The sequence below is a fragment of the Petaurus breviceps genome, unplaced genomic scaffold (genome assembly GCF_028583685.1).
Source record: "Petaurus breviceps papuanus isolate PSGF00001 unplaced genomic scaffold, PetGlider_PUasm1.0 37, whole genome shotgun sequence".
Taxonomy (NCBI): Eukaryota; Metazoa; Chordata; class Mammalia; order Diprotodontia; family Petauridae; genus Petaurus; species Petaurus breviceps.
In genome coordinates, this window is record NW_027186296.1 from 16,511,464 (window position 1) to 16,526,455 (window position 14,992).

General features: G+C 38.3%; 1 protein-coding gene across 3 annotated transcripts in view; it reads left to right on the forward strand.

The window, feature by feature from the left end:
* SLC12A1 (solute carrier family 12 member 1) overlaps positions 1 to 14,992 on the forward strand; it is a 138,376-nt gene that overhangs the window by 51,323 nt on the left and 72,061 nt on the right. For all 3 annotated transcript variants that reach the window (XM_069097987.1, XM_069097985.1, XM_069097986.1), the window contains exons 12-17: positions 171 to 278; positions 594 to 717; positions 5,656 to 5,757; positions 8,453 to 8,608; positions 10,074 to 10,173; positions 11,609 to 11,720. In XM_069097987.1, coding sequence (XP_068954088.1) covers positions 171 to 278; positions 594 to 717; positions 5,656 to 5,757; positions 8,453 to 8,608; positions 10,074 to 10,173; positions 11,609 to 11,720 — 702 coding nt within the window. The remainder of the gene's footprint in view (positions 1 to 170; positions 279 to 593; positions 718 to 5,655; positions 5,758 to 8,452; positions 8,609 to 10,073; positions 10,174 to 11,608; positions 11,721 to 14,992) is intronic.

Here is a 14,992-nt window from a genome sequence, read left to right on the forward strand (position 1 = left end):
ATTCTAGGCTGCCTGTATCTGATGATTTGAGTTACCCCACCCCTACTATCCAAGAGAGTGAAGAAAGTATAATGAGGACAGATTAGTGAGCAACATCCATCTACAAGGGCTGTCCCCTTATTCCAGAAGTATGAAACTTAACCTTACCTGAGCGTTTGTTCTCTCTAAAGGTAATGAGTATGGTCTCAGGATTTGGACCCTTAATCACTGCTGGGATCTTCTCTGCAACTCTCTCCTCTGCTCTGGCCTCTCTTGTCAGTGCACCAAAAGTCTTCCAGGTACTGTATTCCCCAGAAACATGATTTTCTTCTCATTGTTTTCTCTCTACATGGATCCAACTGAAATACTTATTCTCACTAGCAATCATTTTCAGAAACATTTTAATGTTTGCATCTGGCCCAAGTGCTCTATCTGCCACATATTCAAGATAGATGCAAATAATATAAAGAATGATAAACTACAGATGCTAACCAGTGCTACAGTATCGTATGTCACTTAATCTTTCCGAAAATCTCCTTGTTTAAGAGTCACTTCTGGGTAATGACTGTGTGCAGATATAAATGACTGATTTCTCTCCTTTTTTTTTCCATTAGGCTCTTTGCAAGGACAATATCTACAAAGCCCTTCAGTTTTTTGCAAAAGGATATGGGAAAAACAATGAGCCTCTAAGAGGATATATTCTCACATTCATTATTGCCATGGCATTCATTTTGATTGGTTAGTAGGTTTCTTGGTAACGCTAAAAGACATGAAACACTTTTGAGTATGCATTTGCCTTTATTTTCAAGTTTGGAAAGTTAGTTTGTGGTAAAGTTGCATGGTTGAGTGGAAAGAACATTGGTTTTGTAGCCAGAGAACCTGGATTCACATCCTGCCTCTGAGGTTTACTACCTGTGTGACCTTGTGCAAGGCACTCAGCCTGGGCCTTGGTATTCTTATCTATAAAATAAGAAGGTAGACTTGACAGTTATAAATTTATGTTTGTTTTCTACCCTACTTTGGGATATTAAGCTGGCTTAGGAAGGAAATGAGAAAATATTGAATTTATATAGGACCAAGGAGACATCCTGGTGACCCTTTGAGCCTAAGAGTCTAATGACATTGGCCCTGTGACTCTACATCATTCCTAATTTTAAACTCCTGCTCTGAATCACAGAGTCTCAGAGTTGGAAGGATCTCAGAGAACGTCTTGTACATAATATACCTGAATAAGACTCCTCTATATCAGGGGTGGGGAACCTGTATCCTCGAGGTCACATGTGGCCCTGTAGGTCCTCGAGTGTGGCCCTTTGACTGAAGTTTGGATGCTAATGTCAAAGGCTGTACTTGAGGACCTAGAGAGCTACATGTGGCTTTGAGGCCATGGTTTCCTGCCCCCCCCTATACCATACTCAGAATGTGATCATCCACATTTATGACTTGAAGACTTCCAGAGAAGAGAAACCCACTCTAGCATGAGACAATCCATTCCACATTTGGATAGTTCATTGGGAAGATTTTCCTCTCAATTTTGATTGGTTCTATTAACCTTCTTCTGCCCCTTATTTTTTTAATCTCAAAGAAAGGCCCAAATTCTATGTACATTTGGCAAAATTATGTAAGTTCATTGAAGGTAGGGACTGTGTTTCTCATCCATTGGACTAGATATAGGGATATATATTAGGATATTCATTTATCTCAAATGTAGCACAATGCTTCCCACTTAATAGGTGTTTAATGGATGTTTGATGAATTGAATTTAATTGAATCTACATAAATATGTCTTAGAAGTGGGCAAATGAGTGTCAAAATCTAGACTTGATCACCTCTCCCTACTAAGCAAAAGATACTTATAAAATCCCCCTTGGGTCAAACTCACCAGATCCAGCCTGCTTCTCCTTGCTCCATCATAAGCCATGTCCCATTAGGGCCCCAGTGTCTGGTACAAAGCATTAGCAATGTAGGCTGTATAAAAGCCCTAGCAACTGTACATGTGTACAACATGCAGAGCAAACTATTCCTACCTATGACAGAATTTCATTAAGAGACCCAGTCTCATCACTCTTCCATTGAAGAGGAATTTGACCATAATTCCTGAATCTTTACAAGATCACCAAGGATGAAGCAAGTATTGCTCTTTCAGATTTCTAGATCAAAGAACACCACCAGAGAACAAGGTAGCTATATATAGCAATGCCTCCCTTATCTGGAATCCTTGGGGATATTTTCCATATAACCGAAGCTAAACTCTATGTGTTGGATTTAATATTCACTCCATTCCATCACTTGATAGAAACTTTCTAGAATGTATGACAACCTCCCCTACCTTCTTAAGCAGTGCCCACTGAATGTCTTTTAATTTTTTTGATAACTAAGAGCCATTCTCATCACCATCAACTATTCTATTTTTTTTGGAGGGGGAAGGCAAGGCATTTGGGGTTAAGTGACTTGTCTAAGGTCACACAGCTAGTAAGTGTGATCAAGTGTCTGAGGCCAGATTTGAACTCAGGTCCTCTGGACTCCCAGGCCATTGCTCTATTCGTTGCACCACCTAGTTGCCCCTTTCATTTTTTTCTACTATTCTAATGGGCTATATATAATACAATACTTTTTCAGTTGTTCCTTTGGTTGTCAGTATATATTCATCAGTGGACTGCCTGGTAAATAAAGCACTGCCTTTTCTAATTACCTCCAATTTTCTATGGTCTTAGAAATGATAAGACCAATATAATTCCAACATTATTGGAATTGTGTGTAAATTGAGCAAAGAAGCTGTAATAAAGGCCTTAGATCTTCCTGATTCCTACAAAGTGCACCAGCTTTGGTGCATGAGCTTTGTGACAGCTATTCCAGAGTCTCAGCCACATTTAAAATCATATAACTTTCTGCTTCTTGCCTGTGTTCCAGATAATAGCAGTTGCTAGAAGTCTTACTTCTAGATAAATGAGGAGTTACTGGATGATATTACCTATATCATATGTACCATGAGAAGGATGAGATTAAGATCTATATATCCTCTCATTTCAAACTGGCTGAACCTTTTGACCCCAGATATACAAGTAACCCAGAGGAATATATGCCATGCAGGGCTCTGTAGTGACATAGAATAAGACATAATCTGTATCTAAGTTTCCTTAAAGCCAGGACCAATAGAAGTGAGCTATGTTCAGGGGTGTACTGTAAATATTTAATAAACAGCTCTACAAGGGAGGGGGAATACTGACATCACACTTTTAAGTTTAAACAGCATTAATGCTTTCTCCATTGCTTTCCTAAGTCTAGACAATCAACAAAACAATCAAGTCCCAATTTGTAGTATTTGCTGATTTCTGAGGGGTAACTGTTCACACTGAAAATTTAATAACCTGTTCTGATGGGCTAGTTAAAGCTGATTCCAGCACAGCCACAGGTATGCACAGAGGTCTCTCTGACTGGGAGAGCCTGGTTCTCTAGGGATTAAATCATTTATCAATAAGTCTACATGAAGGTTTTTGAGACCTATGCTTTACCTAGTGCATTATCAAACTGAACTGAAAAAAAAAGATAGGTTTTTCTTAGTATACTCACCTTTGAGATACATTGTGAAATAGGTAGTTTGTCTGTAACTCAGGTCTTCTCTTTACTGTTTTTATCCCTTCATAATCCTTCCTCATCCAGCCTTTTGTGATTCTAATGACCTCTCCCTTTGCCAAAAATTAAAGCTTTAAAAATTAAATGTTAAAGGAGCAGCTAGGTGGTGCAGTGAATAGAGTACAGGTCCTAGAGTCAGGAGGACATGAGTTCAAATTTGGCCTCAGACACTTGACACACTTACTAGCTGTGTGACCTTGGGCAAATCACTTAACCCCAATTGCTTTGCCTTCTCCCTACAAAAAAAAACAACTAAACGTTAAAAATCTCTGATTAATTGGGATTATTCTTATATTAGTCAGTTATATTTCAATGTAAATTGAAAGCAGTGAATTGCATTTCCCAAGAGTATTTTTGTTTTAAGAGTTCCTCCTACCCCAACCCCAATCCCAGCTGTGAAATAAAAGACTTTGTCACTTGTTCAATTCAGTGCCACAAGAATTATTTGTCAAGTACCTACTATGTGTCATTCACTGTAAGGATGGGGATATGCAGTTTAAAATGACAATAGTCCTTGACCTGAAGGAGCTTGCATTAAAAAAAAATAATGCTAAAGAATTAAATCAAAATTTCTAAAAATTTAGAAGCATTGGTGAGCAAGCAGGGAAAATATTTGGGGGAGGCAGTGAGACTTCCCAGGGCTTCTGAAATCACAGTCTGATTAATGTCAGCCTTGTGTTTATAGAAAGTCATATCCAAATCAATTAGATGGATCCAATAGACCAGGAATTCTTAGCCTGAGGTCTGTGAACTTTTCTAAAAAGACATTTTTATAACAATAATTCAACATAATTGATTCCTTTTGTATTTTTATTTATTTTATTTTATGCATTTAAAATCACCATTCTGAGAAGGTATCCATAGACTCCACCAGACCCTGCCACGGGTGGCCATGACACCCAAAAGGTGAAAAACCCCACAGGAGACAGCTAATATATTATCAAAGTTCCTCCTCTCACTCATGCTTGGGGCTTCATGATAAGCACTTTGCCCCAGTAGAACAGACACTAGGCTGGAAATTCAGAGAACTGGGTTTTAGCACTTTGTGTATGTTCATCCCAGTGGATTAGTCACTCCCCCTCCTGGGATCTTACCTTTGTAGGACCATCGCTTAGCATAGTACCTGGAACATAGTAAGCATTTAATAAATTCTTTTTGATTGATTGATTAGACTAATAATAATAATAGCTTTTACATAGGTCTGAAGCAGAAAATAATTAAGTGACTTGTCCAGAATCACACAGCTATTAAGGGTTTGAGGTCAGATTTGAACTCCAGTCTTCCTAACTCTAGGCCCAGCATTTTATCCACTGTACCACCCATTTCATAATTTAGACTAAGTGACATTTAAAGCCCCTTCTGCATTTGATTTAACAAAGCATCTATTATATGCAAGATACCATTCTTGACCTGAGGGATATAAAGATAAAAATCAATAATTCATCAAGCATTAGTCATAAGGGACTAATACCTAATATTTTATGAACATTTAATTGACAGAAAAAATGTACAAATTACTTGGGCAATTTTGTGGTCCCTTTTATGCAACAGACATATAGAATCTACATGGTTTGAGTAGGAGCTTGAGAAAGGAGACAGGGATGAGATGAAGTTTAATTTCAGAATATTTTAAAGAGAACAGAATAGCTGAATACTTTTGCCATGTGGTTCCTTTAGAAACTTAAAGATTTAGGGAAATGGCAGGTGGTGAACCAGTACCATTACTACATTTCAGGGTAAGGTTTTATCTGTTTTCCCCTTCGGTTCTCTTCTCAATACCACCTGTATTTTGCATTGGGATAAAATTTTCCACTGACCCACCTGCCTGCTGGCTGGATTTTTTCTTGCCCACTACTTTATAAAAGATCCAGTAGATTATAGACTTCAAGTAAATAATGAAGCCCTGAAGAAAAATCCTTAAATTTTGACAGAGGCCAGCTACACTATCAATATCTAAATAAGGCCATGTTTCAAGGTTATAATAATTGTTCACTCCTAGATTTAATCCTTCATATGGTAGCACCTGACTGTGTTTTTCTTCCACAGCGGAACTGAACACCATTGCTCCCATCATCTCCAACTTCTTCTTGGCTTCATATGCACTTATTAACTTCTCCTGTTTTCATGCATCTTATGCAAAATCTCCAGGTAAGTTGAGTTTGATATTTCAGAATGAACCAAACAACCAGCAAACTTTTGTCTCCCATCTATCTTTTTCTTGCCTCCTCATTCCTCCCTTCCAAAAAATTAGAAGAAGGATAACATGCTTGCACAACTGAATTTATTAGCATCTCTAAACTTATATGCTGGTGGTGGGCAATGTAATCCACTCTATTTTGGTGAGTTGGGGGATAACTTCTGAAATTGAAGGGGAAATCATATGAGCAATGGTCTTCTTGACCAACCGTAAAGTCAATTTTCTCCTGCTGCAATAAATTATTCATTGCTAGAGAAACCACATTTATTTCAGCAGTAGAAAAACACCACTATTTATTTCCAGGGTGAAAGTGACCAAAGAAGTGGAATAAATGTATATATTTGAAACTTCCCTACTATCAATTTCCTTCTTGCCAGTGGTACAGAGGAGAAGAAGGATGAGTAGCTTCCATAATTACTTACTAAGGAGAGTAAAGGCAGATCCATGGTGGGCAACCATCATTCAAATACAGATGACTTCAATGTATTTCTTTACCTGGATTGATAGTGGCTCAAAATTGTAAACCAAAGACTAATTATTCACAATGCCACCCCCTCCCCCACTGTCAATACCTCTACCACTTTTTTCCTTCCATTACCCAAATCCCTACAACATTAATAGAACAGGAGTCAAAAGACTTGAATTGGAATCCTATCTCTGCTACTTAGTTCTTCTATAATTTCATCTGTGTTTATGTGTTGGGGGTAGGGGACAGGAAGAGAAGGGAAAAGAAAGAAGCATTTATGAAGCACCTACTACAAACCAGTCATTTTGCTAAGTGTTTTACAAACATCTCATTTTAAGTGAAATATTATCTCACAGCAACCCTGGGAAGGAGGTGCTAATATTATCTCTATTTTACAGTGGAGAAAATTGAGGCAGACAGAGGTTAAGTGACTTTCCCAGAGTCACACAGTCAGTATCTGAGGCCAAGTTTGACCTCAGGTTTTCCTGACTCCAGGCTCAGCATTCTTTCTACTTTGCCTCCAGCTACCTCTAAGTGAGTTTGGACAAGTTTTCACAACTGTGAAATTACGACATGGGATTATAATGGGTTTCTAAGGTTCTTTTCAACTTAGATGATCTCATGGTCCTAATTTTGGCTTTCAGGATTGCAATTTCTTCAAAGCAGTGCTTCAGACAATTATTATCACTAAGAGTCATTTGTGTGATGTTGAAGCTTCTCCCCTTCTTCCTTGCTGTCCCTTTTCCAGAAATTTGATTTGAAAGATGTCTAACCAAGACATATTTACCCTAGGGAAGGGCTGGGGGACCCCTTCTTTAAAAAAAAGTTACTGATCCATAAAATCAGTTTAGGATGATATATATAAATAAAATTATATTTAAAATATTTTAATAATAAAATATTTTATTTATAAAACATTATTTATAATATTTATTTACATTCATACAAATATACTTATTTATAACAAATAAAATATTATTTATTTGTAAAATAAAAAATTTTAATAATAAACAAACTTAATGGGTAAGATATCTATGGTTTATGTTTTTTAAATTCAAAAATAAATATGCATTAAACACCTACTATATAACAGGCAAGCATTGTGTTAAGTAACACAAGGGATACAAAACTAAATATACTTCCTTGAAGGAATTTACAATCTATTAAGTAGTAGAAGACATGTACAAATAATCATAATATAAGTCATGAGGTGATAATGACTGACAAAACATTTATTAAGCACATAAAATGTACCAAGCACTGATAAAAGCATAAGCATTGTGCTGCCAAAGAATTGCATTCCTTTTATGGAGAAGGGGATTATCAAAGAAGGCTTCATGGAGGAGATAACATCTGATGTGGGTCTTGAAGTAAGGGGAAATACTTCAACAGGCAGAGAAAAGAGTGAATCTCATGCTAAGCTTGGTAGTTGTCATGAACAATGCCATAGAGACCAGAGAAGCCAATGTGAGGGGGTATGGGCAGAGGAGAGGGGCAGAATATTTCCAGTATAAATTAAAATTATAAATATGGGTTGGGACCTGATTTCATAAAGTCCTGAATGCCAGCATCAGGAATGTATGCTTCATGAGTGACATAATCAAAGTGGCATATTAGGAGATGGAGACTCAAGAAGGCTACATGACTTACCTTATTATCAGGAAGGTAATAAGCATCAGAAGTGGGATTTGAAATCAGGTGCTCTGACTCCAGAGACAGTACTTAGAGATTATAACAGGCATTATAATGATATACTTATCCCTCCTACTAGATGATGAGGTGCCATAGAGCAATGGAAAGAACGAGAAATCTAGAGTCAGAGGACCTGGGTTTGAGTCCTTACTGTTGCTTACTAATAAGATAACTTTGAACAAGTCATGGAACTTCTCTGAGTCTCAACTTCTTCATCTGTAAAACAAAACCAAAAAAACAACAATTTTTTCATGATATACTATTCAGACTTTAGTTATTAAGAAGATAAAATTAGTTGATCCATGTAAAGCTTTACATAAAATATGAACTATGAACTATTGTTATAAGCTCCTTGAGGATGGGGGTTATGTCTTATGGGTCTTTCCCAGCAGTAAACACAGTCCTTCACATATAGTGGATGCAATAAATATTGAACTGAATTGAGGTTGAAAGGAATTGAATTAAATAAAGTTACTCTGGATTTTCAGGCTGGAGACCTGCCTATGGCATTTACAACATGTGGGTATCTCTTTTTGGAGCCATATTGTGCTGTGGAGTCATGTTTGTTATAAATTGGTGGGCAGCTGTCATCACCTACGTTATTGAGTTCTTCCTGTATATCTATGTGACATACAAAAAGCCAGGTAAGCACAGAAAGTCCCTTTCATTATACAGCTGTCAAATCATATTTGATAAACCAACCACGGTTGTCAAGACCACTTCCATTTAACCATAGAAAACAACCAATGGGCAAGTTTGCATACTGGTTGCTTGACAACTGAGTTTTCTAGGGAAAGAGGAAGAGGGCTTGTTTGCTGTTCCAAGCATTGAAATATCTTGAAAATGATCACTTAGCATCAACTGACTTTCCCCCACACTTACTGGCCACCATTTTCCTGATTTATCCAAAATAAGACTGAGGGGGAAAAGTGTTGCCTTCATCCCAGAGATGATCTATAGAAGGCTGGGAGCTTCCCTTCCTTTCTCTGAGAATCTCTGAACTCATTAAAGTTGGAACATCTTTTTTTACCTTTAAGTTTGAGAAAACAGAAAAAGGAAGCAGACTTGTCTCCCCTGACACATAAAGTAGTCCTTGGAGGGCCAGACCTAGAAGAAATACCGAAAATCGGTAAAGCTCTTTAGGGACATTCATTTTGCATGAATTCTTGCCTACTTTGTTAGCTTACTTATTCAGAAAAACATTTGCTGAGCACCATCTGCTTGCATATGCACCCCTTCTGTCTCTTTCTCTCATGCCCTTGAAAATGGCCCCTTAAACTCTGTGTTTGGCATACAGATCTTATTCGTGGACTGACTCACTTCCTGAGTCTGCTTGTCCAGAATGTGGTCTTCACACAACCCCCTCCCTGAAATGAGAACCCAATAAAAAGGCAATATGACTTACAGTTTCCTGCTTAGCCAGACATTATCTATACAAAACAATATTTCCCAGCCTTGGGTATTGTGTATGAATGTACAAGACATTCTTTCAGACATTTGAGAAATACAGTGTAGCATAATGGAAGGCACTCTGACCCTGGAATTAAAGGATGAGGGCTCAAATCCTGCCACTAAAATTCATTATTACCTGTGGTACCATGGGCAAATCATTGAATGTCCTAGGGACTTTAATTCCTAAGCTCTAAAGTGAAGGGGTTGGACTAGATTTCCATTAAAGGTCCCTTCTAATTTTAAACCTATGGTCATATAAATCCTACATTTTGATTCCTTCAGTTTTGACCCTTTTTTTCTATTGATGAAGTTGAGGGAGGGATGAAGGAAGGAAGGAGAAAGGAAGGAAGAAAGTAAGGAAAAAAGGAAGTAAACAGTTATTTATTAAGAAGGACTACATTCCAATGCTGTGTTTTATAAATATTATCTCACTTAATCCTCATGACAACCAGGGAAGGTACTATTATTATCCCTATTTTATGGAGGAGGCAACTGAGATGGGGTAAAGTGACCTACCCAGAGTCACATCTAAGATGTGGCTGGATTTGAACTCAAATCTTCTTGACTTCAGGTTCAGTGCTCTCTGCTGTTCCTAATTCAAAGGAGAAAAAAACAACAACTAAACTTTGTTCTGTTATTATGTCTCTTCAACCATAGATGTGAACTGGGGATCCTCTACTCAAGCTCTTTCTTATGTGAGTGCTTTAGACAATGCTCTGGAATTAACCACTGTAGAAGATCATGTGAAAAATTTCAGGTAAATTTAATCACAAAGAACCATAATGCTATGGATTAGAGACAACTACTCTTTAAGAACACATTCTTGCCAAATCAGACCAAAAGCTAAGCATAGATTCTAAAAAATATATCATATCTCTACCCATGAAAATATTGTGTCTTTACCCATAATGTCTGGTGCCACTTCCCATCCCTTCTTAGCCATGCCCATCCTCTCTTCTTGCTTCCCATATCACAAAGCATGACTAACCTTACACACAGGTGAAGCAGGTAAAGAATGAAGACAATACCATCTGTTGAGAGAACTTGAGTGGCATGACAGGGTTCTTCAAGTATCTGAAGTGACAACATATGGAAGGTTTGATCTTAATCTTTCTTGGCCCCAGAAGGCAGAACTAAGGATAAGAAAGGGATAGAAGTTGTAGAAAGGCAGATTTAGGCTCGAGGCTGAGAAAAACTTTTCCCTACTTCATTGTTTTCTTCCAGTTTCTTCACTACAAACACAAAAGTATCTGGACAGAAGGCAGCTCAGAGAACTCCAAGAAATTTTCCCCAGATGTAACTCTCCATGAAAACTTCTAACAGAAAAATAGAATTAAGTACATTTTCAATCTTCACCCCAAATTTTACAGCTGACTTTGGCTTCTTTGTAGTCCTGTCTATATATTTACATGAATAAATGTAAAGTGTTATACTTGGGTTCAAAAAATCAAGTACAGCATGGTGGGAAGCATCGTTAGAGTGCAGTTCATCTAAAAAAAAGCTCTGGGGGGGTTTAGTGGGTCACAAGCTAAATATGAATCACCAAGGTGATGTGACAACCAAAAAAGCCAATGTAAATTTGGGCTGTATTAAGAGAGGCCCTGCTTCTAGAAATAATGAGGTGCTAGCTTCTCTGTACTCTGCTCTGATTAGAACATATCCACAGCATTACTCAGTTCCAGGTGAACCCAGTTTAAGAAGAACATTGACAAGCTGAAGAAAATGTGGGGGAGAGGGGTAGAATGGTGAAAGCCTTTAGGTCATGAGAATCTATTAGAGGAACTGGAAATGTTTAGCCTGGAAAAAAACTCATGGCAAGAGGAGGCAAGGTAACTGTCTTCATACATTTGAAGGACTGACCTGTGGGGTAGGAGTTCATCTTGTTCTATCTGGCCCCCAACCAAACAGGAATAGGCAGACATTGTAATGAGGCAAATTTAGACTTGATGTTGGAAAAAGAAAAAAAATCTTACCAGGAATGGACGTTCAAATGCGGAATGGGCTGTCTCAGGAGGTGGTAGTTTCCTTCTCATTGGAGGTTTTCAACTGGAGTATGCATTAGTGAGGATTCTTTTCAAATATGGTTTGAACTGAATGACTGCTGAGGACCTTCCCAACTCCAAAATGCTATGATTCTATGCATGGGATTGCATTTCCATGACTAATTCTTATCATTTATTTTCCATTTCTAGGCCCCAGTGTATTGTTTTAACTGGTGGACCCATGACAAGACCAGCTCTACTGGACATAACACATGCATTTACCAAGAACAGTGGTCTCTGCATCTGCTGTGAAGTCTATGTGGTAGGCACCTTGCGGGTAGAACTGCAGAGTTCAAGGGATGGATGTCAGGATCGATGAAAGGACTCTTCTTGTGCCCTAACCTTCCCTTTGTTAGTGTCAGGGAAAGGGAAGGATTGTTAGCAAGAGAGCTAGGCGCAGCTGGGACAGTTCTTTCCTCTGATTCATAGGGCAATGACCAGCAAGTACCTGTGATCCTGAATTTAAATGGGCAGATGAAATGTGTTTCAGATTTCATGGGAGACCAACTAAAAGTCATAAATATTTGCAAATGAAGGCCTCGGAGTAAAAAGTAAGGGAACTGACTGTGTACAGCTCAAAGAGAAAACTGGGGGTTTGGAGGTATGACTGTGAGTGGAAGCATAAAGGGATGTAATAGAGAGAATAGGGATCAATTTTTCTGAGTAAATTATGAGGAGAGAAGTGAACATAACAGGCTTCCATGACAGGACATCATATTTAGGTTAAATATTTGGAAAAATCTCTTACACTAAGGTTACCTGGGTAATGAAGTAAATTTATCCAGACCTCATGGAAACATTAAAGGCATTCTTCAGGAAGCCTATTAATAGTTGCTGATGCCATAAGATATTAGTATCTTTCCTCTGAAGGAAAGTGGATTGCAAAATTTAACCATCCTCACCAATCTGTGAAATAGGAAGGAATAATTATATAGCAACCCACTCATCCTGACCAAAACATTCTCAATCCTTTCTTAGGTTTTTGCATTAGTTTCCCCATCTGTAAAATGGAGATAATCATAACACCTACCTCAGGGTTGTTGTGAGGATCGATTGAGATAATGTATGTAAAGTGCTTTGCAAACCTTAAAGTATTATAAAAATGCCAGCTATTATTTTTTATCATAATCCATATGTTCACAGACATCTCTATCAAAGGCCCCAGCCATTAATTTGTACAGGAAATTAGCAAAGTGCTTTATAAACCATTGAGCAGTATGTTTTATGAGAGCTATAATGATGAGCTACTGTATTATGTTTTTCATTTTTTCAAATCATTTTCATATCTATTACCCAATTGGATTCTCTTAGCTATCTCTCAAGGTAGGAAGAGTAGGTATTATTATTCTACTTTATAGATGAGGACTTTGAAATCCAAAGAGGTTAAGGGCTAGTGACACACATCTAGACCATAACGAAGACTGAATTCAAACTCTTATCTCTGATACTCCAAATCCAAATTCAAACAAATAGTGTTTCTGACACTATTTTAGGAATCATAACAGTCACCGATCCCCATGTCCTTAAACCTGTTGAGAAGTAGCGTGTCACAGTGGAAAGAACAGAGAACCTGGGTTCAAATTCCACCCCTGATGTCTACTATCTGTGTGACCTTGGGGCAAATCACTTACCTTTCACCAGCCTCAGTTTCCTCACATGTAAAATGAGGAAGTTGAGGACTGGATGACCTCTGAGGTCCCTTGCAGATTTAGGCACATGATCCAAGGATCTAAGATGAATGGCAGAGACCTTCTATACCTTCTAGGAAACAGGTTCTCGAGAAGTGACATGGCCCTGAGGCTAATCAGTCAGCAAGACATACTGCAAGCTTATTTTTTCAGTTAGCAATATTCCAGGTGCTATGCAAAGCAAATTAAGCATATTCCTGACCTCTTGGAGTTTACACTCTGACATCAGAGAAGATGCAACCTCAAGCAATCCCCTAAGAGAAAAGACGGCAGACAAGTAAACACTAATGGGATAAGTAATTGACAAACTATGATTTCAACCATTTTTAATCTTTTAAAGCACTTTTCTCTCATGTTATCAGCTTTGGAATCCTGGGTTAATAGATTTTCATTTTGTGCCAATATGCAACAAGGGCCTGTTTTGATGGAGTAAGCAGTTTGGTGTGTTTTCCTTATCTAGCAATTTAGGCAAAATTGAGTTTAGTGGGCAATGAAAATATGATTGAGCGAAACTCCCTGCTTTCTTTAGAAATGGAGAAATGAATTGGGGAAGGGGGAGTAAAAACAGTTATAGATAAGGTCATAGGTTTTAAACCTTTCATTGCCACAGTTAGGAAAAAAAAAGATGCAATTGCTACCAAAATTCAGTTTTATCACAAGAAATCTGACTGGCAACTATACCACTAACTCTGGGAGGTTTCCTTGTCTGTGTAACATGTGTCTTGGACCATATCGCATGTTTCCATGTTGATTGCCCAAAAGCTCTGGTTCCAGGTGCTTGTATTCTCTTGGGGGGCTCAAAGCACTTTCCACAATGGTCATGATCTGCCTTTCTGGAGACTCATGGGACTACAGACGTTGTCAACATTATTATGCTCCAGGCTTAACTGCTCATCACCTTTTTAAAAAGAACAAAGGGAGGCAGGGAGTGAAGCTTTGCCACAGGAAAATGATTTCCTAAAGCATTGGCCTAGGCTGGCCTTGGGTGCAGGCAGTGGGTGGGGAATGTTCATTGTAATAATGATGTAAGATAGAGAAAAACAATTTTGGTTTTCACCCCAGGGAACTGGTGCTTACACTGCAGTCATCATTTTCAGCCTTAGGAGTGTTTCTACTTCATGTGTAAACTGACAACTTCCACCTTTGGAATAACAAACTTTAGGTACTAGATCTTTTAGGGTCCTCAACAGGTTTATAATGAGCACCCTGTCAGCTGGGAGGTCATGGAGGTTGTAGCCTTTGTCTAAGTATACCGTTCTCTCTGGGACTGACAGGCATGTGAGTCACTGGGAAGAAGGTAAGGCCCACAGCTCACTGGCCTTCCAAATACCTTGAGGTTAGAGGAAAGGATCACAAGCTGCTGGTACATCCCCTTCCCTGACACCTGGACACGGTAGGGGAGGGCTAGAGCTGGTTAAAAAGCTGGCAGCTAACAATTATAATATTAACATTTCCCTAATACCTTAATGCTTGTGAGTCTTGACATGAGGCAAAATAGTAATAATAGCTTCCTTTTAGATAGTGTTTTATACTTTACAAAGCACTTTAAGCATAAGTAGTAAAAGTATTATTATCTCCATTAAGGGATGAGGAAACGTGTGTGTGTGTGTGTATTATTGTATTTGATCCTCACAGCAATCCAGGAGGCAGATGTTAACGTCATCCCCATTTTACACATGAGGAAACTAAGGCTGAGTGACTTGCCCAAGGTCACAGAGCTAGTGTCTTAAGAAGGATTTTAATTTAGGTCTTCCTAATTCCAGGTCTAGTACTCCATATGCTGGAACCACCTACAAATCTATATATAATAACCCATGACCACTCAGCTAGTGAGTATCAAAGCTGG